General features: G+C 39.2%; 1 protein-coding gene across 1 annotated transcript in view; it reads left to right on the top strand.

The window, feature by feature from the left end:
- The first annotated feature begins 762 nt into the window (after nucleotides 1-762).
- Nucleotides 763-25,661, top strand: part of LOC129060971 (carbonic anhydrase 13-like) — a 36,350-nt gene continuing 11,451 nt past the window's right edge. Inside the window, exons 1-6 of the mRNA XM_054561543.2 lie at nucleotides 763-799; nucleotides 5,456-5,651; nucleotides 14,070-14,190; nucleotides 21,616-21,711; nucleotides 22,909-22,971; nucleotides 23,481-23,636. Coding sequence (XP_054417518.2) covers nucleotides 763-799; nucleotides 5,456-5,651; nucleotides 14,070-14,190; nucleotides 21,616-21,711; nucleotides 22,909-22,971; nucleotides 23,481-23,636 — 669 coding nt within the window. The remainder of the gene's footprint in view (nucleotides 800-5,455; nucleotides 5,652-14,069; nucleotides 14,191-21,615; nucleotides 21,712-22,908; nucleotides 22,972-23,480; nucleotides 23,637-25,661) is intronic.

Raw genomic sequence — 25,661 nt, 5'->3', positions numbered from 1 at the left:
CCAAGCCACAAGCCTGCAGAGTGAGAGGAAGAGGCAAGGAAAGGATGAATGGGTAATGGAGGCAGCCCAGGACGGGGAGCCGGTCCTCTCTAACAGCGACCCCGCCCGCTTTAGCTGTGCGACCTGGGGCAGGTTACCTAGTGTCTCTTAAGCCACGTGTTTCTCGAGGAAATGCTGAGAGGATCTAATGGGAAGACGTGGGTAAAAGTCTTAGCTAAGACCCTCGCCCACGATAAGCCCTTAATAAGTAGTTATTTTTCAATGGTGGTGATTACCATCGTCATTATTGTTTTGTATTTGTAATCACCACTGCCACGACCATCACCGACCTCTTCTGCGCCTCCACCGGGATCCCCACCTCCCAGCCTGGCAGTTCCAGGATCTGGTGACTCATTTACTTCCTGGAAGCCCTCTAGGCGACACTTTCCTCTCCCGAGTGACTCCTTCTCAGAAGGCAGGAGATTCCCCCCGGAAACCTTTCTCTCTCCGTCTCTCTCTCTAACTCAAATATCTCATTACCGAGTCCAAACTATGAACAACTCGCGCCCAGGACTCAGCCAGCGGCGCGGGCGCCTTCCCCGCACCCATCTGCCTCCTGGAGGACGCAGGCGGGAGCGCCCCGGGCCGGGTTCACGGTCTCGCACTCCGGCCGCCGGCGCCCCGCGGTCCCGCCCCAGCAGGCTCCCTCCGGGGCCCCTCCCTGCTCCCTCCGCTCTCTCGCTGCTCAGTCACATCTTCCCCTGCCTTCCACCCCGAGGGACGATGTTGAGGCTCAGCTGGGGATACCGCGAGCACAACGGTGAGAGCCTTTTCCTGATCCAAGGCGGGCTTTGTGCGGGGGGCGAGAGGACTAGCGCGACGCCCCTGCGCTCGCCGACCACACACTGGGCTCGCACATTGAGAAACTTTTCGGTTCCTCTTTAAACTAAGCAGCACAACTCGGAGCCCAGTGCAGGCAGCGGAGAGCAGTCTTGTCAGGGTAGACGGGTTGTTGGTAGTGGATGTGAGCGATGGTGTGTGTTATCTCTATCAGGATTCCCCAAACTCCCAAGTGTTCATACGTGTGCGTTCACCTTCATCTGAAAAGCCAAGGACTTTGCCTAGTAACAGCCACTTATCAATTACAGGCTTGGAGATTAGAAGTCTGATGACACACTTTAATGAAATAAGGACAAGTTCGCTTTCAGTCTTTTAAGCTCACTATTCACTTAGGAGAAACAAATCATAGAAAATCTTTGAAAATATATTTAGGAAATCTTAGCTTGCATTGTGACACTGAAGATTAAGTTGGCTTCGTGGCAAACAAAATACTGCATGTTTCCTAATAGCTGTTACTGTAAATATTCCCACAGCAATTTGCAGTTGGCTGACTACTACTGGGGACTTTAGTAAGGGTTCAGGTTCTCGCTGGGAAATGAAGTTACATTGTGGGCTACTTCTCCACTCTTCCTCTCTTTCCACGCTCATCCTTGCAGGGTGAGCAAAGGATTACTGAAATTATAATTCATTGATAGAAATGTATTAATAGGATAAATAATAATGACATACACTTTTCTTCTTGTATATCACACATTATCAAAAGTAAAACATTTTTTCTTGTTCCTACGTTAAACTGAACTGATTGTTTAAATAATCATTATTTGAAATAATCGCAGTGACAATAATACTTTCCTTCTATTAGCATGTACATGATTAAACAGTATAGAATGGTCAAATTTTATAGAAAGTTTAATTTCACAAACTAACAGAAAAATTCCATTTCTAATTGTAGCCTGTTTAATTTCTAATTGTAGCCTGTTTTTAAACATGCTAGTTTAAAAATGGCAGCAGGTGACATTTATAACTTTAATAATAAAAGGTATATAGTCAGATTTCTTCTTGATTAAGGCCATAATTATAATCTTACATTTTGCTAATTTCCAGTGAATGTTTAGGGGGAAAATATGACAAATCTTTTTTCATTTCCCTCTCTGCTGAAGTCGTTTTTATTAGAGTTATTTAATAGTCATTGAGTCCCAACTGCGCCTTTATGGTAGTTAGGAAGAAGAAGGGTATTTCAATCAATGGATATTGATTACTCTTTAGAAGGTTAGAAATTATTCACCTGAATGAAGCTTATTTCAGGAATTTTAAAAATTCATCTTAGCAAAGCCATTAATAAGGAGTGATTTTGTATTTCTGTTAGGAATTGTTCTGTTAGGAATTAGCCATTCCCTTCTTTTAGATGCAATCTCTCTCTGAATACAACATCCTTACTAAAAGGTGTGGTCTTCACAGAAAGATTGGGAAAATCCTATTGGAAATGTATTATCTACTAACTAGGCAAGTTTTTTGTTTGTTTGTTTATTGTTTTTGAGACGAGTCTTGCCCTGTTGCCCAGGCTGGAGTGCAGTGGCACTATCTTGGCTCCCTGCCATCTCCATCTCCTGGGTTCAAGCAATTCTCCAGCCTCAGCCCCACCAAGTAGCTGGGATTATAGGCATGAGCCACCATGCCTGGCTAATTTTTGACTTTTTAGTAGAGACAAGGTTTCGTCATGTTGGCCTGGCTGGTCTAGAACTCCAGACATCAAGTGATCCACCTGCCTTGGCCTCCCAAAGTACTGGAATTACAGGCATGAGCCACAAACATTGGTAAAACCGGTGACTGAGCAGATAAAAGGAAACTTAAGCTGGGAATAGCAACACTGATAAAATGAAACATCAAGACTTGAAGCCCTGAAAGGGTACTGCCTTCACAAATAACTTAGGATTCTTCCCCTAACCTTTGACTACTTTATTATGTTTAGTTTAGGGAATGTGACATCACTGAAAAGTGTATATCACTGTAGGTATTTAAAAGTTCCTAAATCAGTTGAGCAACCACCACATATCTCTAATTAAGAATTATGCTGGCCGGGTGCGGTGGCTCATACCTGTAATCCCAGCAATTTGGGAGGCCAAGGTGGGTGGATCACCTGAGATTGGAAGTTCAAGGCCAGCCTGACCAACATGGAGAAATCTCGTTTCTACTAAAAATACAAAATTAGCTGGGCGTGGTGGCGCATGCCTGTAATCCCAGCTACTTGGGGGGCTGAGGCAGGAGAATTGCTTGAACCTGGGAGGCAGAGGTTGCAGTGAGCCGAGATCACGCCATTGCGCTCCAGCCTGGGCAACAAGAGCGAAACTCCATCTCAAAAAATAAATAAATAAATAAAAGAATTCTGGTGGCTTCCACCTGTAATCCTAGCTACTCAAAAGACTGAGATGGGAGGATTGCCTGAGGCCAGGAGTTCCAGACTAGCCTGCAGGGTCATGGGGGGGACAAGGAGGAGGAGGAGGAGGAGGAAATTTTTTTTGGAAAGATTGAAAAAGGGGACCTCTTTAAGAGGCAGGGTACTGAACTGACTATGGTAGTTACTAGATAATATTGGGAATGTGATACAAAGTATTATTACTTTTATTTTATTTTGGTTTGACTTCTTTTAAAAATAGTTCTGTTTATAAATGACTGGAAATAGGAGAGCAAAGCAATTAGGAGAAGAAAGCAACTCTATTGATTGGAAGAATGTCACCTGCATGTTGTGACACATGCATTGCGTATTTGAAATTGAATTTTTGTTAGGTTAACTCTTACTTGGTGGCAGTGAAATAGAAGGCTTTTTCTGAATTAAGGGGGAAAAAAGATCTAGGTTATATATAGAAAAAGTACTCAGAAAGATGGTAAAAGTATTGAATAAACAAGGCTTTTTCTGTAATACATTCTAAGCAAGGACTTTTGATGCTCAAGTGGCTTTGAAGTCCAGTTTGTCAGATGACATCTTTTAAGCTGAGTGTGTAGTTATATATTTATGCTATGACTTTTTGTGCCTGAAGGATATATGAAAGAATGTATGTATGTGTGAGTTCTCTTTTGCAAAAATGAGGCATAGTAAGCAGTATTAGATTTAGAGTTTGGGCCAGGCATGGTGGCTCATGCCTGTAATCCCAACAATTCAGGAAGCTGAGACATGCAGGTCACTTGAGCCCATGAGTTTGAGACCAGCCTATAGTGAGACTTTCAACAAAAAAAGTTTTTTATAAAAGTAGCTGGGTGTGGTGGTGCACACCTGTACTCTTAGCTACTTGGGAGGCTGAGGTGGAAGGATTGTTTGAGTCTGGGAAGTTGAGGCTGGAGTGAGCTGAGATCACACCTCTGCATTCCAGCCTGGGCAACAGAGCAAGAACCTGTCTCAAAAAAAAAAAAAAAACATTTAGAATTTTATGCTTTAAAGTTTGTTGATGATTGTGATATATTGCATTTCTTTAAATATCACTCTAAATTTTATCATTTTAAAATGTTTTTGGTTGTTTTAGTAACATGTTTAATTAATTGTCATGCTATGATGTTTTAATTAGTACTTAATTTTTAGTGAAAGATTGGTTAGCAAAGTAGGTGGGTAAACCTTAGTCAGTAGCCCAGTGTAGGTGGTGATAGCTGTATAAATTTCAGGAATAGTAGAGAGAATAAGAACCTATAACCTATAAAGTGACTCACATCTGTAGAATGACGTGGAACTTACATGAAACTACAGTTTTGCTGCTGATTTTGAGAGGCAAGACTTTATAGAGTCTTCCAAAGAAGTGAAGAGGATTGAAAAGGGAACTGTCAGCTGATTGGCTCGTTTCAATTTCCCTAACATGTCTGATTTGTGAAATTGATACGATTTTGACATTTTGAATAGAGGACCAGGATGACACCTTTCTCTTGTGTTGAAATTCAAATGTAACATTGGCAAAATAACCATAGAAGAACCTTCTGAAATGAAGAAACAGAGAAATAAATTACAATCTGACTCCACTGCAGATAATCAACAATATTACATTTCCTGACACGGTGCAGCCATTTTATTTGGATTATCCTAGGTGAAAAATTTGTATGTTTCCTTGGTATGCCTGTTGCACATCACAAGTAATTGAGTGGAGGCCTGAGTGACACTAGAAGATAGCACTGAGTGATAGAAGGAAGAATAAAGAAGTAAGCACAGCATCTTTAAGAATGACACCCTTTCTTTGCTTTATGGCTTTCCCAGCTTTTTTTGACTCTTCCAGTCTGCAAACTTGAACTCTGGAGCAACAGCTCATTCTTGGAGCTGAGACTGAATGTCATTGTTTTCAATGATGAATTGTATTATTGTTTTTAGTTTGGTAGAAGGTTACCTTTGGAGAGTACTTTATAAAATTTACAGACTCTTTTGTCTACAAGCGTTACTTTAATTCTGAACATGACTTAAGGCACACCAAGAGTTTCCCACATCTATAATAAAACAACTAATCTTGTAAAAAAAACAATTAGATGCCAAGGTCCTGAAGACAAGAATCTCATTTTATTAATCTTTGTGTTTTCTTCAATTTCAAGCACAGTGTGTTATACTCAATGTATGTTTGTTGAAGAAATAACTAATTTAATCCTTTTCTTTTGGTCCTATGTATTTAAGGTCGTATTCACTGGAAGGAATTTTTCCCTATTGCTGATGGTGATCAGCAATCTCCGATTGAGACTAAAACCAAAGAAGTGAAATATGACTCTTCCCTCCGACCACTTAGTATCAAGTATGACCCAAGGTCAGCTAAAATCATCAGCAACAGCGGCCATTCCTTCAATATTGACTTTGATGACACAGAGAACAAATCAGGATGGCTTTTCTTTTTTGTGTGTGTGTGGTGGTGGGTGAAGGGTTTGAATGATTAGACTACACCGTTTTTTTTTTTTCTTTTTTTGAGACGGAGGCTCGCTCTGTCGCCAGGCTGAAGTGTAGTGGCGCGATCTCGGCTTATTGCAACCTCCGCCTCCTAAGTTCAAGCGATTCTCCTGCCTCAGCATCCCGAGTAACTGGGATTACAGGCGCACGCCACTATACCCAGCTACTTTTTTTGTATTTTTAGTAGAGACAGGGTTTCACCATGTTGGCCAGGATGGTCTTGATCTCCTCACTTCGTGATCTGCCTGCCTCGGCCTCCCAAAGTGCTGGGATTACAGGCGTGAGCCACCGCGCCCAGAATACACTCTCTAATCTTTCATGTTTTGTTTTTGCTAGACCTGGAATTTGTCAAATTGAAGCATACTTTTTCTTCGTGTGAATTAAGATATCTTGTTATATATTTGAACCTTCAGATAATCTTACCTTAAAATAATAAAGAGTATTTGGAAAAGGATATGTTGCATGATAATTTAAAATTGACCTTAGCTTGTTATGATAACTTCACTTAGCATTTACCATTATAAAAATATTGAAGTTTAATAGTTTTTATAGATATTTCATGATTTGTTTCTGCAAAGTTTTAGCCATAATTATTTTAGCATTATTTGCAAACCTATAGTGCCATTTAGTACATGCTTTAATAGAAAAAGGTTAGTTTAAAAAAAATCTTATTCTGTTACTTTAATTGCCAAAGTAATATCCACTCATAGTAAATAAAACAATATGGGAACATATGACAAATATTAATGTCTCTTTCTTCCCACAATCTCTCCTGAAGTAACTAATGTTATTTCTTCCATAATATTTCGGTGCTTAGTTATGTATACATACATGTGTATCATCCTTGTTTTGCGTTTTCTTATTAAAAATACATTTGGAATAATGCTATATAACTCTGAAATTTTTTCCCGTTTAAAAATATTTTATAGACATCTTTCCAGATTAAAATATATCTTGTTTAAAAAGCTAAACTGCAGCCGGGTGTGGTGGCTCACATGTATAATCCCAGCACTTTGAGAGGCTGAGGTGGGAGGATTGCTTATGTCCAGGAGTTCAAGACCAGCTTGCGCAACATAGTGAGAACTTATCTCTACAAAAAATAAAACATTAATCAGGCATGGTGGGGTGTGCCTGTCGTCCCAGCTACTCTGGAGGCTGAGGCAGGAGGATTGCTTGACTTCAGAAGGTCAAGCCTGCAATGAGCCATGATAGCACCACTGGACTCAGCCTGGGTGACAGAGCAAGATCCTGTCTCCAAAGATAAAAATAAAAATAAAATAATTTTAAAAGTTGAATTGTATTAGCTATGCTTGTATCATAATTTATGTACCATTCTGCTAACAATGGACATTGAAGGGAGGGAAAGTAGAAGCTTAATTTTTTAAAAAAATAAATGCATGAAACTTTTTTACTGTATATTCCCTATTAGTACTTTTTTCTAGAACATGTAATCATTTCGTTTAATGATTAGTTCTTGGGATAGTGTCTTTCACACCATGAATAAATAATGGACTCATAGATTATTTGTTAATTTATTAAGTAAGTGATGAAAAAACATTTCCTTGATATGAATGTTTAATCCTTCTTCAGACTATCTACTGCCCAAGCAGAGATTCTGCCCAAGGTATCAAGTTTAAATGTAAGATGAGATAAAATATTAGAGAGAATCATATTTGGAAACACTTTTTAGGGGCTCTGACAGATTGTTTTTATTTTTAATCTAAGATCAGGATGATGCTGTATTTGCTATATTAATGAAAAAATATAGTTAATTTTTAAAAATCCTTAATTGAAAGAAAGTTTTTACTTATTAATTGAGCCTAGATTTAGATTAGTAGTAATATCTTGTATTTATGTAAAGCCTTATTGTTAGTAAAAATTATAAGCCCAACCACATTTCTTCTTCATATTTGTCAAATTCATAATAGTGGTAAGATTTTTTTCTTTTTTTTTGAGATGGAGTTTCACTCTTGTTGCCCAGGCTGGAGTGCAATGGCACAATCTTGGCTCATCGCAACCTGTGCCTTCCGGGTTCAAGCAATTCTCCTGCCTCCGCCCCCCCAAGTAGCTGGGATTACAGGCATGTGCCACCATGCCCAGCCAATTTTGTGTTTTTAGTAGAGACGTGGTTTCTCCATGTTAATCAGGCTGGTCTCGAACTCCTGACCTCAGGTGATTCGCCCGCCTCGGCCTCCCAAAGTGCTGGGATTACAGGTGTGAGCCACTGCGCCCGGCCTTTTTTTTCTTATTTATTTATTTATTTTTTTTTGGGACAACGTCTCACTCTGCTGCCTAGGCTGGAGTGCAGTGGTGCAATCATGGCTCACTGCAGCCTTGACCTCCTGGGCTCAAGCAATCCTCCTGCCTCAGCCTCCTGAGTAGCTGGGACCACAGGCAAGTGCTCCCGTGCCCAGCTAATTTTTGTATTTTTCATAGAGAAAAGGTTTTGCCATATTGCCCAGGCTGATCTTGAACTCAGGGGCTCAACGGATCTGCCCGCCTCAGTCTCCCAAAGTGCTGGGAGCCACTACACTGGCCTAAGAAGTACATTTTCATCAAAGCATTGTAAAAAATGCATAAAGACAAATAAATAGATGGTATTTTCAACTTTTTGGAGGAAATGCCAAGTAAGGAGGGACCTGGCCTTTTATATACATGTTCAACTATATTTCTTTCAACCCCTCGGTTTTGTGAATCTATGTTAATAAAAGTGGTTAAGTCAGGCATGCTGACACACACTGGTAGACCCCACTACTGAGGAAGGAGGATGATTAGTTAGGCCCAGGAGTTTGAGGGCAGCTGGGCAACATAGGGAGACCCCATCTCTTGTGGTTAATGTAATAGATATATTGTAAAGGTGTCCAAGTCTTCTAAATACAAAGTTTATACCACCCATAAGTGTAGTTTGTTACTGTTTACAATATGTCAAACATTTAAAAAGTGAAGCTGTCTCAGAAAATAAAAAGATAAATAAATTAAAAAATAAGGCCTCGTGTGGTGGCTCACATCTGTAATCCCAGCACTTTCGGAGGCCGAGGTGGGCAGATCACCTGAGGTCAAGAGTTCGAGACCAGCCTGGCCAACATGGTGAAACCCTGTCTCTACTAAAATACAAAAATTAGCCAGGAGTGGTGACACACACCTGTAATCCCAGATACTCAGGAGGCTGAGGTAGGAGAATGGCTGGAACCCAGGAGGTGCAGATTGCACTGAGCCAAGAACATGCCACTGCACTCCAGCCTGGGCAACAGAGCAAGATTCCATCTCAAAAAAAAAAAAGTAAAGCTACTCATTCCTCATTTTAGAATAAGAAATGATGACATTTTACTTCATCTAAAACTTTAAGTATATTTTTTATAAATGCAGACATTCATAGTGTAAAAATTTTCTACTCTACTTTGCTCTGTGAGAACCCAGGTTTCTCTCTCTCTCTTCTGTTTTTCTCTTCCTGTCATTTTCCTTCTACTTCGGGTTAATCAGTGAAATCAATTTATGTTTCCAGATTTGACACTTAGTCATCAGTAGTGTGTGCTCTTTCTTTTAAATGAAGATCCTTTTCCTATCTAGTTCACAATAAAATTACCAGGATTAATTGAAAATATCCATAAAGTACTTTGTAGTCCTCTGAGACAGTAGCTATGTAAATATGGGTCATGATTCTTATTCTTCTTTTCTCAAGATAAACCAAAAGAGATTGTTTCATGGTGACTTGGGAGATTAAATCAATTAAAAAGAAGAAATCACCATAGTTAAACAAGTTTTTGCGTTTTTTTTTTTTTTTTTATTTTTGGTAAACTATAAAAAACACAAAGATACTTTCTGTAGCAAACCACATTAATTTGAATAAAACAGTTTCCATTTTGTAAAGAAGCCATTTTTGACCAGGATTAACCCTGAATCCCACCTCAGGCATGTCAATAAACCACAGGCATGAAATCTTCCTCATAGTCCTTGGAGGGCGTGTTTGGCTGGACACATCCATGCTCCGTAGTTAAACCTTTAGAGTACTACCCAAAAATCCTTTCAAAAGGGAGTAAAAGGGAGAACGTGGATGTGAAATTTTTCCCTTCCTTCCTCCTTCCCTCCTTCCTCCTCCTTCTGCTTCTCTCTCTCTCTCTTTCTTTTCTTCACTTGCTTTGTTCCCAGGCTGGAATGCAGCTGCCCAGCCATAACTCACTGAAGCCCAGAACTCCTGGGCTCCACTGCTTCTCCCCACTCGGTCGCACACTACCATGCCTAGCTCATGAATTTTTTTTTTTTTTTTTTTTTTTAAGACAAGGTCTCACTCTGTCACCCAGGCTAGAGTGCAGTGGTGCAATCTCAGCTCACTACAACCTCTGCCTCCTGGGTTCAAGTGATTCTCCCACCTCAGCCTCCTGAGTAGCTGGGATTACAGGCGCATGTCACCATGCCCAACTAATTTTTTGTATTTTAGTAGAGACAGGGTTTCACCATGTTGGTCAAGCTGGTCTCGAACTCCTGGCATTTTTCGTAGAGACAGGGTTTCGCCATGTTGGTCAAGTTGGTCTCAAACTCCTGGCCTCAAGTAATCCACCTGCCTTGGCCTTCCAAAGTGCTGGGATTATAGGCATGAGTCACTGTGCCATGCCTGGCTCATGAAATTCTTCAGGAAGACTTCCAGTTGGCTGTAATATACAGGGGAAATAGTAGTTTGAAGAAGAAAGACAAGGCTGTTCTCACCTGAGCTCCTGGTCTTCCTGGACTCAAACAGTATCTCGCTGCTTTGGGAACCTCACCTGAGGCCCTACCACCCTTGCTATGGCTCCCAGGGCATCCTGGAGTTTTCCTAACACAGAACTCTCCACATTATGTTGTAACTGCTAGTTGGCTTCTCTGTCTTTCCATTTAGCTAAAGCTCTCTATGAGCAACAACTATGTCTTACTTACCTACCTAGCATGGTGCCTGGCACATGGTAGGTGCTCAATACATGTGTGTTTAAGTTACAAAAAAAAAAAAAAAAACACTTGTATGATGGAAAGACATGGAAAATACCATGACATAGCATTAGGGTACCTTAGCATACATAGATTAACTCTCAATAAAGTTACAAACCACCAGAAATCAATTAATATTTACCATTTACCACTTAAATAGTTAAGCATTATTCATTGTTGGAACCTTTATTTTTAAAAAATATGTGGTACTAATTTTTGTATTTTATAAATGAAATAGTTCTTGGATTATAGTAGGCGCTCAATAACAATGAGTAACTACTACTACTAACAATAATGGTGTGTGTTCTTTTTGTGGATAAAACACGTGTGCTGAAATTTTAAAAAGATATCAAAAAGAAAGTTGTATTCTGATTAAGAAAGTCCTGCTAGGAAGAGCAGTAACTTGATGAATTCAGTGATTGTTCTTTAATTTTTATCTCTAGAAAATGCCAATTTCTCAGTCATGCTTCCATTATCTAGTTCTAGGTAACTGCCTGAAGTCAAACAAATTATTCCCAAGATCTTACGCTATATATTCTTAAAACAAAAACAAAAACAAAAACAAACAACAAACAGAAAAAGATTTAGTAGGTGGACATACCATAGGTGTATAATCCTCCCAGGAGCCAAGATAGCTAGGAAATGAATTGGTAACCTATGACAATGTGACAATTATATAAAGCTCTATTATGATTATTTGTTTCCTTCACTAGACTAAGTTTCTTAAGGATAAGGAGAAACTTGTTTATCATTGAATATTTAGTATTGAATAATTGCTAGCCCATCGTAAGCTCTTAATAATTGTTGAATGAGAGAGTAGCTTGGTGTGTATATGCTCTGAGTAAAATAAGCCAGATTTAATGAAGGTTCTTCTGACTCCCTAAATAATACAAGGTCATACTGAGTGGAAACATCTATGTCCTGTGGTTTCTCTCTCTCTCTCTCCCTCTCTGTCTTTCTCTCGGTGTAATCCTGGCAGATTTGTGCTCTTGGCTCTTGTTTCTCTAGATTCCAAGCAAATTGCAGATGTGCTGTTCATGTATCTTTACTTCAGAGAACAAGTTTACCATAAAGGGATTATTCTCAGGTTCACTAGTCCTAAGAACTTAGTTTTTAGTGATTCCCAGGTAACTTCAGTAGCATCCCTACAAACTAAAGTTTGTGGAAGAGTGCTTTAACAGGTGATGTCTCTTATTTTATCGTGGTAATATTAATTGATTCAAGTACTCTCTGGGCACTGGAGATACAGGGGACCAAAACAGTTTCTGCCTTAAAGGAATTTGTATCCTAATTGGCAGAGAGTAAATGCGTGAGCAAACAGATCCTGTTGCCAGCTTGCTTGTCATTCAAGACAGCTGACTACAGTGTAGTTTAGGAAAATGGCTAGGGTTAGCAAATTACCAAAATTTTTAAACAGTCAAATTTAAGGCTGGTATGGTGGCTCACACCTGTAATCCCAGCAATTTGCGAGGCTGAGGCAGGAGGATCACTTGAGACCAGGAGTTTGAGACCAGCCTGGGCAATATGATGAAACCCCATCACTGCAAAAAGAAAAATACAACTAGCTGGACGTAGCTGTGTGCGCCTGTAGTCCCAGCCGCTAGGGAGGCTGATGTGGGAGGATTAATTGAGGCTGCGAGTTTGAGCCCCACTGTACTCCAGCCTGGGCAACAGAGAGAGACCTTGTCTCAAAAAAAAAAAAAATACCAAACCCCAAAACACTGCAACCTCTGCTTTCTGGGTTCAAGTGAGCACTTTTGGTTAATTTTTGTATTTTTTTTTTCTTTTTGTAGAGACAGGGTTTCACCATGTTGGCCAGGCTGGTCTCAGACCCCTGACCTCAAGTGATCCACCTGCCTCAGCCTCCCAAAGTGCTGGGATTACAGGTGTGAACCACCACACCCAGCTAAAAAAAATATATATAATATTTCTATATACAGATATTAAATATCAAAGATATATATTTATATTAAATATATACATATTAAATGTATATAAATATAAATATATATTTAAATAATAAGATGGGGTCTTGCTATGTTGCCCAGGCTGGTCTTGAACTCCTGGGCTCAAGCGATCCTCCCTCCTTGGCTTCCCAAATTACTGGGATTACAGGTGTGAGCCACCATGCCAAGACTGTTCATGGAAATTTAATAATGCTTACGGTATATTTAGCTTCCAGTGCTTCCTGATTCTCCCATATGCTTTAAACATGCCCAATAAAGATTAATTAGGATGAGACAATTTAGGACTATGTTTTCTATTAAGAAGCTTTTCTATATACTTAAGATATGATTTATTGTCATAGTTTTAGAGATCATATTTACTGAGGAAATTACTCAAATGTACTTTGTCAAAGTGACAAAGATATGACAGATTTTTGAAAAATTATTTTTGTCCTATATTTCACATTTCCCCAAGAATATAGAATTTAAGGACAAAAGGTATGCTTGCTTTGCCTGTTTTTACAGTAAAAAAAACTGTGTTGATTGTGTTGACTGTATGTCAGGTAGTAATAAGTGCTTTGTGTTCAATTTTTCTTCTGTTTTAATGACAGCATTAGGAGGAGATCCTATTACTATCTTGTTTTTACACTTGGAAGATAAAGCTTAGAAGTTAGGGTTTGTGGCCAGGTGTGGTAGCTCATGCCTGTAATCATAGCACTTTGGGAGGATCGCTTGAGTCCAGGAGTTTGAGACCAGCCTGGATAACATAGTGAGACCCTGTCTCTACAAAAGAAACAAAAAACAAAAACAAAAAAAAAATTAGCTGGGTGTAGTGGTGCACACCTGTAGTTCTAGCTACTCGGGAGGCTAAAGTGGGAGGACGAATTGAGCCCAGAAGTTAGAGGTTGCAATGAGCCGTGATTGCATCAGCTTGGGCAACAGGGCGAGACCTTGTCTCAAGAAAAAAAAAAAGAAGTTAGAGTTTGTTCAAGATCACATAATTAGGAAAAGGCAGCATGAGTGTAGGCCTTCTAATTGCTGAAGGCTGTGCCCTAACCACAATGCTGCACTGCTCTACCAAGCTCAAACTGGATCGCTCTGCATGTCACATCCTTATTCAGACAGGCTGACGTATCCTCAGGTAAACACAAGCATTCTTTACCTTTCAGAAGTCCTAATTTCTATGCCTTTCTAACCAGCATGTCTGTTATGATTTCCCAGGTGTTCCATAAAAATCTGTATTGTGGATGCTTTAAGCTTTTAAAAATGTTCTATTTTCAATCTACACATATTTAAAAGTGGTATTCTTGTCAGCAAAGCAAATGACACATTTGTAAAAAATTCCTTGGAGGACATGAATGTATGGAGTAATTCAGGGAGATGTTGTGGTTTGAGCAGCTTATTTAAATATTTTTTTCTTGCTAACAATGTAAAACATGTTGTTGTTTAGTTCTGCGTGGTGGTCCTCTCACTGGAAGCTACAGGTTACGGCAGTTTCACCTTCACTGGGGGTCTGCTGATGATCATGGCTCCGAGCACATAGTAGATGGAGTGAGCTATGCTGCAGAGGTAAGCCATCAGACATATCTGTGATTCACAGTTTTCCTACATGGTGGGATTTAAGGGGTACAGAGACAACTTTACTGATTCCAAATAAATCCTGAGCCAATTAGGTATCTTAGTGTCTGAAATTGCTTTAATCATTCAATATGAGAGTTTATGAATATGAGAGTTTCAAATGTTGCCCTCCTAAGCCTTAAACCAACCCTGAGAGCTTAGGGTTATATGTTCCCATTTTAGAAATGAGTAAACTGGTTGCTGGAGAGATTAAGTAATTTATCCAGCTAGGAAGCATTGAGACAGGTTTAAATCTAGATCTGTCTGATAGCAAATTACAAATTGCTCCTATCTACTGAAAGGCCAGTGAGAAGAGAGAGAAAGAAACATTTGTCTTATGTCCAAATGTGGTCATATTTCATCCAGATACAAATATCCACTAATATGTAAAGACCACATTAAATAGGTAATATTTAAATAGGTAAATGGCAAAGTTTCACTGAGGAAAAAAAAAAGACAAACTCTTCTAAACTCTATATTTACAGGTATAAAATAAAAATCTCTGTTATTCAGCTTATTGGTAAATCATAACACAACAAAGCATTCATTGAGTTGTTTCTACTCCTTTTTCCTTATAATTGTATTCACTAATAATACTCTGTGGAGGATCTGGATTAAAACAATGCTCTACTTCTTTTAATCCTCTGGTTAAAGAACAAAGCATAATAAGCTTCAAGTTTAATATGATTAAATATTACTAACACCTAATTTACCATGAGATGAAAGTGAATTATATGACTCAATCAGTACTATTCACGTGAAAATAATTTGGTTTCTGAGTTGCCTAGGCAAGACAGAGCTAAGTTATCAGGCAAGTGCAATTTTTCTTCATGTTCTCATGGTTACTGAGCTGTAGAGTTTAGATGCCCCGTAAAGCCCTGCTGTTCAGAGAAATCTGACAATCAGAACTTTTTTCCAGTTTCACTCTTCCATTGACATGTACCTCTGCCCTTTAAGGTTATCATCCAAAACATTTGCTTTGCCACTAAATCACTTGTGTTTGAAGCCAAGTAGCTTTAGGGTATGGAACCTTCTCTGTCCTCAGGGTAGAGAAATAAAATGTACATACAAAGTTTTTTTTTTTGAATATATATTATTTTTAATTAGTTAACAAATTTATCTTAGAAAAAAGTAGGAGTTCTAGTTGTAAGAGCCATTTTTTGAGTTTAGGACAATCACTTTAATTGTCTTGACTTCAGTTTCTTCATCCAAATAATGAGGACATTACCAAATGATCTGCAAATCCAGCGCCCACTCCCCCACACCCACTCTAATACTACAGTCCCATACTCTTTTGAAATGAGTCAAGATAATAAAACTGTTAATTATATGTACAATTATGTGACAAAGTTTTTTATGATGGTGGACAAACTATGTCAAGAAGGTTGAAAGTGGGACTGCTGAATTTGTATAAAGTTTTATGTTTTGAATATAACATGTTCTAAATGTCAAAAGTGCCCTCGGGACTAATTACTGGTTGCTTTGGATCACTGGTCTCTCATTTTCCTTAGCAACTCAGGAAAATTGGTCAAAATGCTGTGTGTGGTTACACCTTGTACTTTAATAAACTTGAAAGTACTACATCCTCAGAGAAGCTTAGGTTTTCTGCCAGCTGGCAAGTAGTTTCCTGAAAAGGGTCCTCCTGACATATGTCAGAGGCTCAGAGTCCTTACCTGCAGATCAAGGGCCATTTTTGTAGATAAAGACTTTTTGTTGTTGTTGTTATGCAATAAATCATTATCTTTTTTTTTTTTATTTATTTTAAAGCAAACCAGTGAAGGAAAGGACCAAAACCTTTGGTTCACTTATGTATTTATGAATGGAAAAAATTTGTAATGCAAATTTCACTTATTAAAAAACTTAGGTACAACTTACAACATTCCAGATAATTATTTTCCCTTCTTTTGTTTCACATGGAGACCTTGGAGATTCAATTCATGTTAAGACACCTAAGTATGAGTCCTCCAGGTAAATATTACACAAATCGGAAGTACCTTGGAATTTTTAAGTATATTTCAAGACATATATTTTTATACATGCTTTAAACAAACAGTATTTTTTTTTTTTTTTTGAGACACGAGTTTTGCTCTTGTTGCACAGGCTACAGTGCGATGGTGTGATCTCAGCTCACTGCAACCTCCGCCTCCTTGGTTCAAGTGCTTCTCCTGCCTCAGTCTCCCGAGTAGCAAGGATTACAGGCATGCGCCACCATGCCTGGCTAATTTTGTATTTTTAGTAGAGACAGGGTTTCTCCATGTTGGTCAGGCTGGTCTCGAACTCCCAACCTCAGGTGATCTGTCTGCCTCGGACTCCCAAAGTGCTCAGATTACAGGCATGAGCCACCATGCCCGGACAGTATATATATATATATATATATATATATATTATATATATATATATATATTTTTTTTATATGAGAGAATCTAACAAAGAAACTATGACCAGCGCCAGCATTGAAAGATAAAGCTTTGTGGATAAAGCTTGGAATAGATTTTCTTTTTTCTTTCTTTTTCTTTGAGATAGGCTGTCGATCTGTTGCCCAGGCTAGAGTGCCACAGTACAAACATGGCTCACTGTAGCTTTGACCTCCTGGATTCAAGGGATCCTCCCACCTTAGCCTCCAAAGCAACTGGGACCACAGGTGGGCACCACCACATCTGGGTAATTATTTTTTATTTTTTGTAGAGACAGAGTCTGGCCATCTTGCCTAGGCTGGTCTGAAACTCCTTGAATGCATATTAAAGAACAGTATGCAATTCCAAGGGTGGGTGCAGTGGCTCATGCCTGTAATCCCAGCCCAGGAGTTTCAGACCAGCCTAGGCAAGATGGCTAGACTCTGTCAATGAAATAAGAAATAGCCTTGAATGCATGTTAAAGAACAGTGTACAATTCCAAGGTTGGGTGCAGTGGCTCGTGCCTGTAATACCAGCACTTCAGGAGGCCAAGGAGGGATGATTGCTTCTTATTTCATTGGCTTATATATTCATTCATTCTTTCACTCAGTAAGAATTCATTGAGAATCAACCATGCTCCTAATCTTTACACAGCTTACTGATGCTTACCCTGAAAGGAGTGCAGCCTCACACATATTTGAGGTCAGAAAATGCTGTCCTGTGGGATAGGCATCCGTTTTAAGTTAAACCTGGTTTAACTTAAAACCTGGTTTGGATGAAGGGGAGGGAACCAGGTCAAGTGGGGAGACAGCAGTGGTTTTGCATAAAATCATGTGTGAGGACGTGGGTTGGGAAGGAGGATCACACATTTGAAAAACAGTATGGCCTTTAACAGTGTAGTTAGAGCATGGAGAATGAAGGGGAGAGTTGTCAGAGGCAAAGTTGGAGAGGCTGGGAAGGGCCTGATCTTACTGAGGTAAGTCCTGGTAAGATTTATGAAGGTGATTCTAAGTGCAATGGGAAGCCACTGAAAGGCTTTGCATTGGAAAGTGGTGATATTTGCATTTCAAAAATAATTCAACTAGTGTTTGAGAATAGATTGGATGGAAGCAGGAGTGGCTAAGGGGAGCTTTGGAGGAAACTTTTGGGGAAAGTTCCAGGCAATAAATGAGAGTGCAGGTGGAGGCTGGCTGGCTGGCAGTGGCAGCTTTAGTGGCATTTGTCATTTGGTGGGTTTGAGAGTGAGGGAGCGCAGGATCCATGTTTCTGGGTTGAGATAGGAAATGCAGATAGAGAAAGTCTGGGTCAAACCTCAGGGTTGGTGGGGTGGGAGAGGTAGACAATAAACAAATAAATAAATGGTGCATGGTAAGTTCTTTGATGGGAACAATACCATGTGATTTGGTAGAGGGGCTGAGGGCTTAGGAAAAGCTTCTTTGAGGTGATACATGAATTGAGACTGAATGATAAGAAGAAAGCACTATGACAAAAATCTAGAGAGAGCATTCCAGGAAGTGGAGCAGCAAGCACAAGTGCTCTAAGGCAGGGAGTGAGGCTGGCATGTTCAAGAGGAGAAAGTCATTGGCCTATTAGGATTGGAGTTAATGAGAAAGGAAAAGTTATGTGCTCTGTCCCAGAGAGGCAGGCAGGGACCATACCACATCGGGTGCTGTTGGGGATTGTAAGCAGTCTGAAGTTTATCTGTAACGCAGTGGGAGGAAGACAATGGAAGGTTTTGATCGGGGAATGACATGTTCTGCTTTATATTTTACAAAATATAACTAGCTGCTGGGTGGAGAGGAGGCTGTTGTCAGGCAAATGTTGATGTAGGGAGAAAAACTAGAAGGTTATGGAAGTCATTCAAGTGAGCAGTGACAGTAATTTGGACTCTGGGGGTGGTGGAGATGAAGAGAGCTGGACAAATCTTTGATGTTTGGGAGATAAAGTCAATAGGGTTTGCTGATGAAAAAGATGTCATGATTGAAGGAAGGAAAAAGAGGAGTTTAGAAACACTCTTAAGGTTTCGGTGTAAGCATATCAGAGGCTGGTGGTGCCATTTACTGAAATGTGCAAGTCTGGGAAGGAGAAGGTTGCAGAGAGGAATTCACTCTCTGTTTTAGACAGGTTAAGTTTGAGATGTCTGTTAGGCATTCTAGGCTCATGTTCAAGTAGGCTATTGGATAAAAACTTCCAGTTTAAGAAAAGGTCAAGGCTGGAGATGGGGGCATTTGGGAGTCCTTGCATTTGGTTTCACATTCAAAAGAACCCCTTTGTGCTCGGCTCCGTGATTCCAAAGAGTTGATTAGTTTTTCCAGCCACTTTTGTACGAAGTTCATGATCATCATCAAGTTATGTTCCCTTGTGAGTAAAAAGAAGAAGTGAAAGAAAGAAAAAAGACATTTAAAGTTGCAACATATACAACTTTAATTTTAGGCCTAATATGATGGTTTATAATATTACAGAGAGATTAAAGTGATCTAAATCAAGAAAAGTTTAATCCCAAACGTTAGGCATCTACAAAACTAGGCTAATCGTCCATTCTGTGTTTGGAACTTTATCTAATGAAAGTTTAGGCAGACTATATAGCAAGCATTTTAAATATGCAGCTAATAATGAAACTGATTTCAACATTCATCATGGATTTTTGACATAGTATTTGGCAGTATATTCTGCATACCACTAATATGCAATTTGAAGCTGCTAAATTTTAATATTATTATTTAGAAATTAGTTGCCAGTAGGGAAGAATCTAATTTTCATTTTTGTAGTGGTTACAATTTCTTGTCATTCAGCTCAAATCACTGCTCTAGTTATTGTTAGTCAGGAAATGTGAGTTTGCTATTTTTTAATGTTTTAATTACAATATAAATGCTAATAGAAGTGGTATCAGTTCCTCTGTGAAGGTATTGTTGCCAGTTAAGGTGTGTAGGAGAGAAAGAAAAATATTTTCTTGGCCTAGTTTCCCATCATAGTTTAAATAGTTGTACTTTTATCTAGCAGAAGGGTGGTTATATATAGGATATATATATATATATATCCATTCATCTCTCTTTAGTTACACATTCATTTTTTGATCAGTTCTGGTTGCGATCCTAACGAAGTCATTCTATATCTTTCTCTCTTTGGTCTCATCTCTTACTGAGAGAACTGGTGCATTGGCACGGAGCCACTTAAAACAATTTTAACATCCTTATCAGCCCTTCCCTGACAGTGAATGTCATCTGTCTCATGTGAGCCAAATGAATTCTGTTTCATCACTTGGTGTTTTCAGGTTTCTTTCCTCCCCCAACTATCTCACACCAACTTGGAACATGGCACTACAGGAATCCACTTTTATATTACTAGCCTGATATTGCACAGTCTTCCTTGATCGTTTGTGGATGGTGCACTGTTTTATAGTTGACTGTTTATGATAATTGTTATCTATCCAGAAATTATCTCGTATAAATTGCCTGTAAGACATAGAGTTATATTTAAAGGATGGGATAAACATGTATTTGAATATGCTAAATCCTCTCTGTAACAGTCAGCTAGAAAGATGATTTGGGCATGAAGGCTCACATAAGAATTTCCTCCCTGATAAACAAAAGGGATTCATTAGAAGGAGATCTTGTCTGAAGCATTCCCTCATATCAGGTCCTTGGACACCATGGCTTGATCACCATTTATGATCGTAGCTAAATCTTTTGGGCATGTCGCATTGCCCTTTGGCTTCTATCTCAGTTTGTCCTTTTGGGGAAGACTCCCCAAAAGTGTTTTCTCCTTTATCATTATTCTGAAATCTTTCACCCTTGTGGGTGTGTTCGAGATACTGTATTGCTTGCAATGGTAAAACATTTAGGATACCTTTTGGTGTTGCATAAGGCCACTTGCATATGAGTAGAGTTGTAAGGGGTAGGTGAAGTCTGTTTTCCAGAGTTCCAGGCCCCCCACCTCTTTCCCTTCCCCCTTGTTTTATCCCCCTCCTTAGTAGCACCAGCTACCCTCCCGTATTCTACCTCTTTTTCCCCCATTGAAACTTGCTCTCAGCAAAGTATCTAAACATATTCATAGAACGTGGTAAATGTATCAAAATGATAAGCATTTTTATGTGTGAGATGACAAATATGTTAATTAGTTTGATTTAATCATTCCACATTTACACATATATTAAAACATTACATTGTGTCCCATAAATGTATACAGTTATGATTTGCCAATTTAAAATGCTCTTAATAAAAAAGTTTGAATGCTACTTAAGAAGAAAAGGAGACTTTGTGTTTTCAAGCCATAAATAGTCTTAAAATGACAGGTAGTAAACATTTAACTGGGCAGTTTTAGAAACAGCCTCACTGTCCTTGGTAGCGGGATTGTCCTGGAAAACCTACCGTGTAGGAGGTTGACTTCTGCACCCACCTGTGAGCTCAGGCCTCTTCCATGGACTTTACTGCCGGCTGGGATCTGATCTGAGGCTCTTCCATTGCAGTCTTATCTGTGGAAGACATGGAGGAGTCTCCAGTTACTTGGGAGCAATGGCTGGAGTTTGTTAGGGCTGGAGGGGCTGTGAAGGATGTTCAAGGCTTTTTAAAAAATTTATTTATTTTCTGAGACGAAGTCTCGCTCTGTCACTCAGGCTGGAGTGCAGTGGCACAATCTCAGCTCACTGCAACCTCCACCTCCTGGGTTCAAGTGATTCTCCTGCCTCAGCCTCCTAAGTAGCTGGGACTACAGTCATGTACTACCATGTCCGGCTAGGATGCTCAAGGCATTCTATATAGTCTTTAATATAGTGCACCACAGGCTAGTTAAGTGACTGTGATCCTTCACTGCATGAACTTTCACTTTTGGACAAAAATAAATAAGAGGATTCTGTCCAAGATTCTTGTGATAAATACATTATACATAAGTGTACAGCACCAGAAAATTTGTAAATGTTTTATTTGCATTTATGTTTTTCAGGATGTCTAACAAAACATTCCTACTATGTTGTATATCTCCCTTTCAGCTCCATGTTGTTCATTGGAATTCAGACAAATACCCCAGCTTTGTTGAGGCAGCTCATGAACCAGATGGACTGGCTGTCTTGGGAGTGTTTTTACAGGTAAGAATCTACTGTTTTCATTTTAAATGATCAGCCTTGTTGAAGAAAGAGCTTCAGTCACGATGTAGACATTCAACCATCTTATTTAATAGTAAATTCATTTTAGGTGTAGCATTTTCCTTTTGAAATGAATATTTAAAAATTATATATTCATTTAGGAGCATTGTCTTATAAGTCTTCTTATTGTCCATTGATCATTTTTATGTGAATAACAATACCAGCATCAACATCAAGAATAGCAGCAGAAATAACAACTGAGATACTGGAAGAAAACATTTATTCTGGGCTCTTCCTAATTGTATACTATTGAGGACAGAATAAAGTTCAAGCTCCTGATTCTTGAAACACTCATCTCACCACAATGACATGTCCCAATGTGCTCACTGGTTTTTAAAAAAATTTTATTGTATTTCCTTTAATCTAATATTCACGTGTGGTTAGACAATTATTGTCATCATACCTGGGAACAGGTTGGGCTTCTCACCTCCCTCTGCCTCCACATTCTTGTAGGCGTGCCCCTTTGTCACACCCCATACTCTCCATGTGTTGTAACTCATGAACAGAGAATGCTTCATGGATGGCAACAATTCCTTGCCTTTGGACACCAAGTAGGGGTGGTTGCGGCAGGATCCGCGTGCTTTAAAACCTTCAGGTAGATTCAGAATATCTGTAATAATGAAAAGAGGGTCATTTGTGTATCTATAATTTATGATGAGTTTGCTTATGATGATATATTCCCTTGATTTGGGACCTCAAATCATTTTAGGCTGCAAGTGTGACATGTTTGCATCTAGTATTTTGATGCCACCATTGTCCATTTGAATTGAGGGGCTGACTGTTACATCTAGCTTAGTAGTACAGGTTATTTGTTAGACTGTCTTATGCAAAGTTTCTCTCAAGTTAACCTACATCTTAAACACTGATAAAACTTAACAAATATTAAGCTGTTACTATTAGTTTTGGGACTAAGCTGAAAGTTCAGTACAGGAACCCTGTAATATTATCTTGTTGTTCAGATCCTTCTGGCATGATACGGCCTGCAGGTAAAAGAGAAGCTTTGTTATAGAACAATCACTGTATGTTCTGTGCTGGCTAAGGTTTTTTTTAAAAAAATAATTTTAAAATAGTGGCTGAAATTGAGTGATTCAGACTTGATCTGCTACAGTAACCCTTTCCTTTGAAATTTCATGTTTTTAGATTGGTGAACCTAATTCCCGACTGCAAAAGATTACTGACATTTTGGATTCCATTAAAGAAAAGGTAAAATGAATTACTATTTGTTAATAATTAACATATTTCTTTTCTCTTCCACAGTCTCTTAGCTCCCTTGAAAGACTTAGACATACGCTGCCTGCTTTGACGTTTGCAACATACTTGATGAAAAAAAGCAGAAGTAACCTATTACCATTTATCTTTTGAATGTAAAGGTCTTAAATTACCTAAAATAAACATGAATAAATATACTTATGCACAATTAGTCTCTGGTATTATATTAGAGTAAGACTTTAATTGTAACACATTTGAGGGACCACTTATATTAAAACAAACCTTATGCTTCTTAAATAAATCTATATGTTACTTTATCTAAAATTTTTAAGATGAGGATAGATGCTTTTTTAAAGATACTAAAGGAAGATATTAGATAATTCTAGATGCAGATATTCTATATTGTTGATGGAATTATAATGGATGTGCATGGATGTATGTTTTTTGAAGTCTATGTAAAGCTATCCCATTGTAATTTGTGGGAATTCTGTATGTTCCCCCAGGGTAAACAAACTCGATTCACAAATTTTGACCCATTATCTCTGCTTCCACCATCCTGGGACTACTGGACATATCCTGGTTCTCTTACAGTTCCACCTCTTCTTGAGAGTGTCACATGGATTGTTTTAAAGCAACCTATAAACATCAGCTCTCAACAGGTACATCATCTCTTCCAGGTTGATACTGATTCCCTCAGAGGAAACTGGGCTTTTTTTTTTTTTTTTTCAACCCTGCCCTTAATTTCTGCTGTGTTTTGAAGTCTGTGTTTTCCCTTTATTCATCAGATGGGTGGTTGGGCTAGATGAGATCTATGTCCCTTTCATATTTGACCTGTGATTAGATGATTTATTTGCCACTTCTTAGAAATGTACATAGCAACACTGATGAAAGTGAAGCATCATTTTGAGCACTATAATCATTTGCTTTTGTTTTGTTGCTGTTTGTTTGATATGGGGATATAAACAGGCTGAGATAACAAACAAAAAATGGGGATATAAACAGGCTGAGATACAAACAAAAAAATCAGAGAGAGGCTACTTATAGAAGGTGACATTTTTCTTTCTGACCTTAGTCCCCACACCTGCTTCTACAAATTTCCAAGTGAAACTTGAGGACAGTGATTGGTGCAGTGCCCTAAGAAATGTGTGCCTGCTAAGTGTAAGAAGTTGTTGTTTTGTACGCTTAAAAGCTAGTTAAGTGGGTAGGCTGGGCACAGTGGATCCTGCCTGTAATCTCAGCACTTTGGGAGGCTGAGGTGGGTGGATCGCTTGAGTCCTGGAGTTCGAGACCAGCCTGGGTAAAACCCTGTCTCTACGAAAAATACAAAAAGTAGCCAGGTGTGGTGATGCGTGCCTATAGTCCCAGCTACTCAAGGGGTTGAGGTGAGAGGATTGCTCGAACCCAAGAGGTGGATGCTGCAGTGAGTCAGGATCATGCTGCTGCATTCCAGAGCAAGACTTTGTCTCAAAAAAATTTTTTTTGTTAAGAGGATGGATCGCATTTAAGTGTTCTTACTATAATTATAAGAAGAGGAAAGAGAGAGAAAGGGGAGGGGAATGAGAGGGAGAGAAGGAATTGTTGATCTTTTGGCATTTGTTGACAAAAACTTTTGTTGGGCTGTCTGAGGGGCTTAATGCTTAAGCGTTTGCAGAGAGGCTGTGGGGAGGCTCTTTCGGTGTAGACATCTACTCACTCATTCTTCTGTTAAAAACTTATGGAGCTTCCCCTGTAGGCCAAGAGTCTGCTAGACTCAGGATACCCAGTTTGTCAGCCATGCTGGTGTGGAGTCGGTGCAACCATACCTCACCCCAACCTTGAACTCCTGGGCTCAAGCCATTCGTCTTCCTGCCTCAGCCTCCCACGTAGCTTGAACTACAGGTGCATGCCACCATGCCTGGCTTTTTTTTTTGATAAATTTTGTATAGACAGGGTCTTGCATTATTGCTCTGATTGGTCTTGAAGTGATCCACTTCTGGCCTCAAATGATCCTTCTGCTTCGGCCTCCCAAAGTGCTAGGACTACAGGCATGAGCCACTGCACCTAGCCAGGATATCCAGTCTTTAACGTTCAGAAACTGTGCTTGGAGCGCTGAACCATGGGGCTGGCCAATCTGATGGGTGGATGCTGTGTGTTCTTGGATGCTGTGCTTCTTCACTGGTTTTGTTTTTGTTGTTCTTTTTGAATTAGGTGCAATATCTTAGCATGAACATAGTCTAGTAATTTTTGCAGCTAATAAAGTACACATGTACTGGGCTTGCCCACCTGCCTACCTGTTTATTTTTCCTCCTAATGATACCAGAGCTGGCCCACCTTTACCGAGATCATTTCAGGCAGCATTTCCCCTTGGGACACTGAACACATCCTTCCTTTTGTTGGGTGTTTCTCCTTGTTGACCTTGTCTCTAGGATTAAAGGCAAATAATAACCTAGTGCATACATTTTTAAAACATTTTACAAAGGTCTGTATAGAAATCCAGAGCTTGACTGACATGAAAACTCCTGTGAATTTTTTCTATCATTGTATCATGAGAAAAATGACCTGTTACTGATTCAGAGTCCTTAATAAGGAAATTCATTTTTCTCCCTGTCACATGCTAAATGGTTTACTTTTATATTTCTTTATTAAATTTGAACTGAATAATATTAAGAATGAATAAACTATAGCATCAAGGTAGTTAATAAGGG

Source organism: Pongo abelii, chromosome 7 (genome assembly GCF_028885655.2).
Source record: "Pongo abelii isolate AG06213 chromosome 7, NHGRI_mPonAbe1-v2.0_pri, whole genome shotgun sequence".
In the NCBI taxonomy this organism is placed as follows: domain Eukaryota; kingdom Metazoa; phylum Chordata; class Mammalia; order Primates; family Hominidae; genus Pongo; species Pongo abelii.
This window is presented reverse-complemented; position numbering and strand designations above follow the sequence as displayed.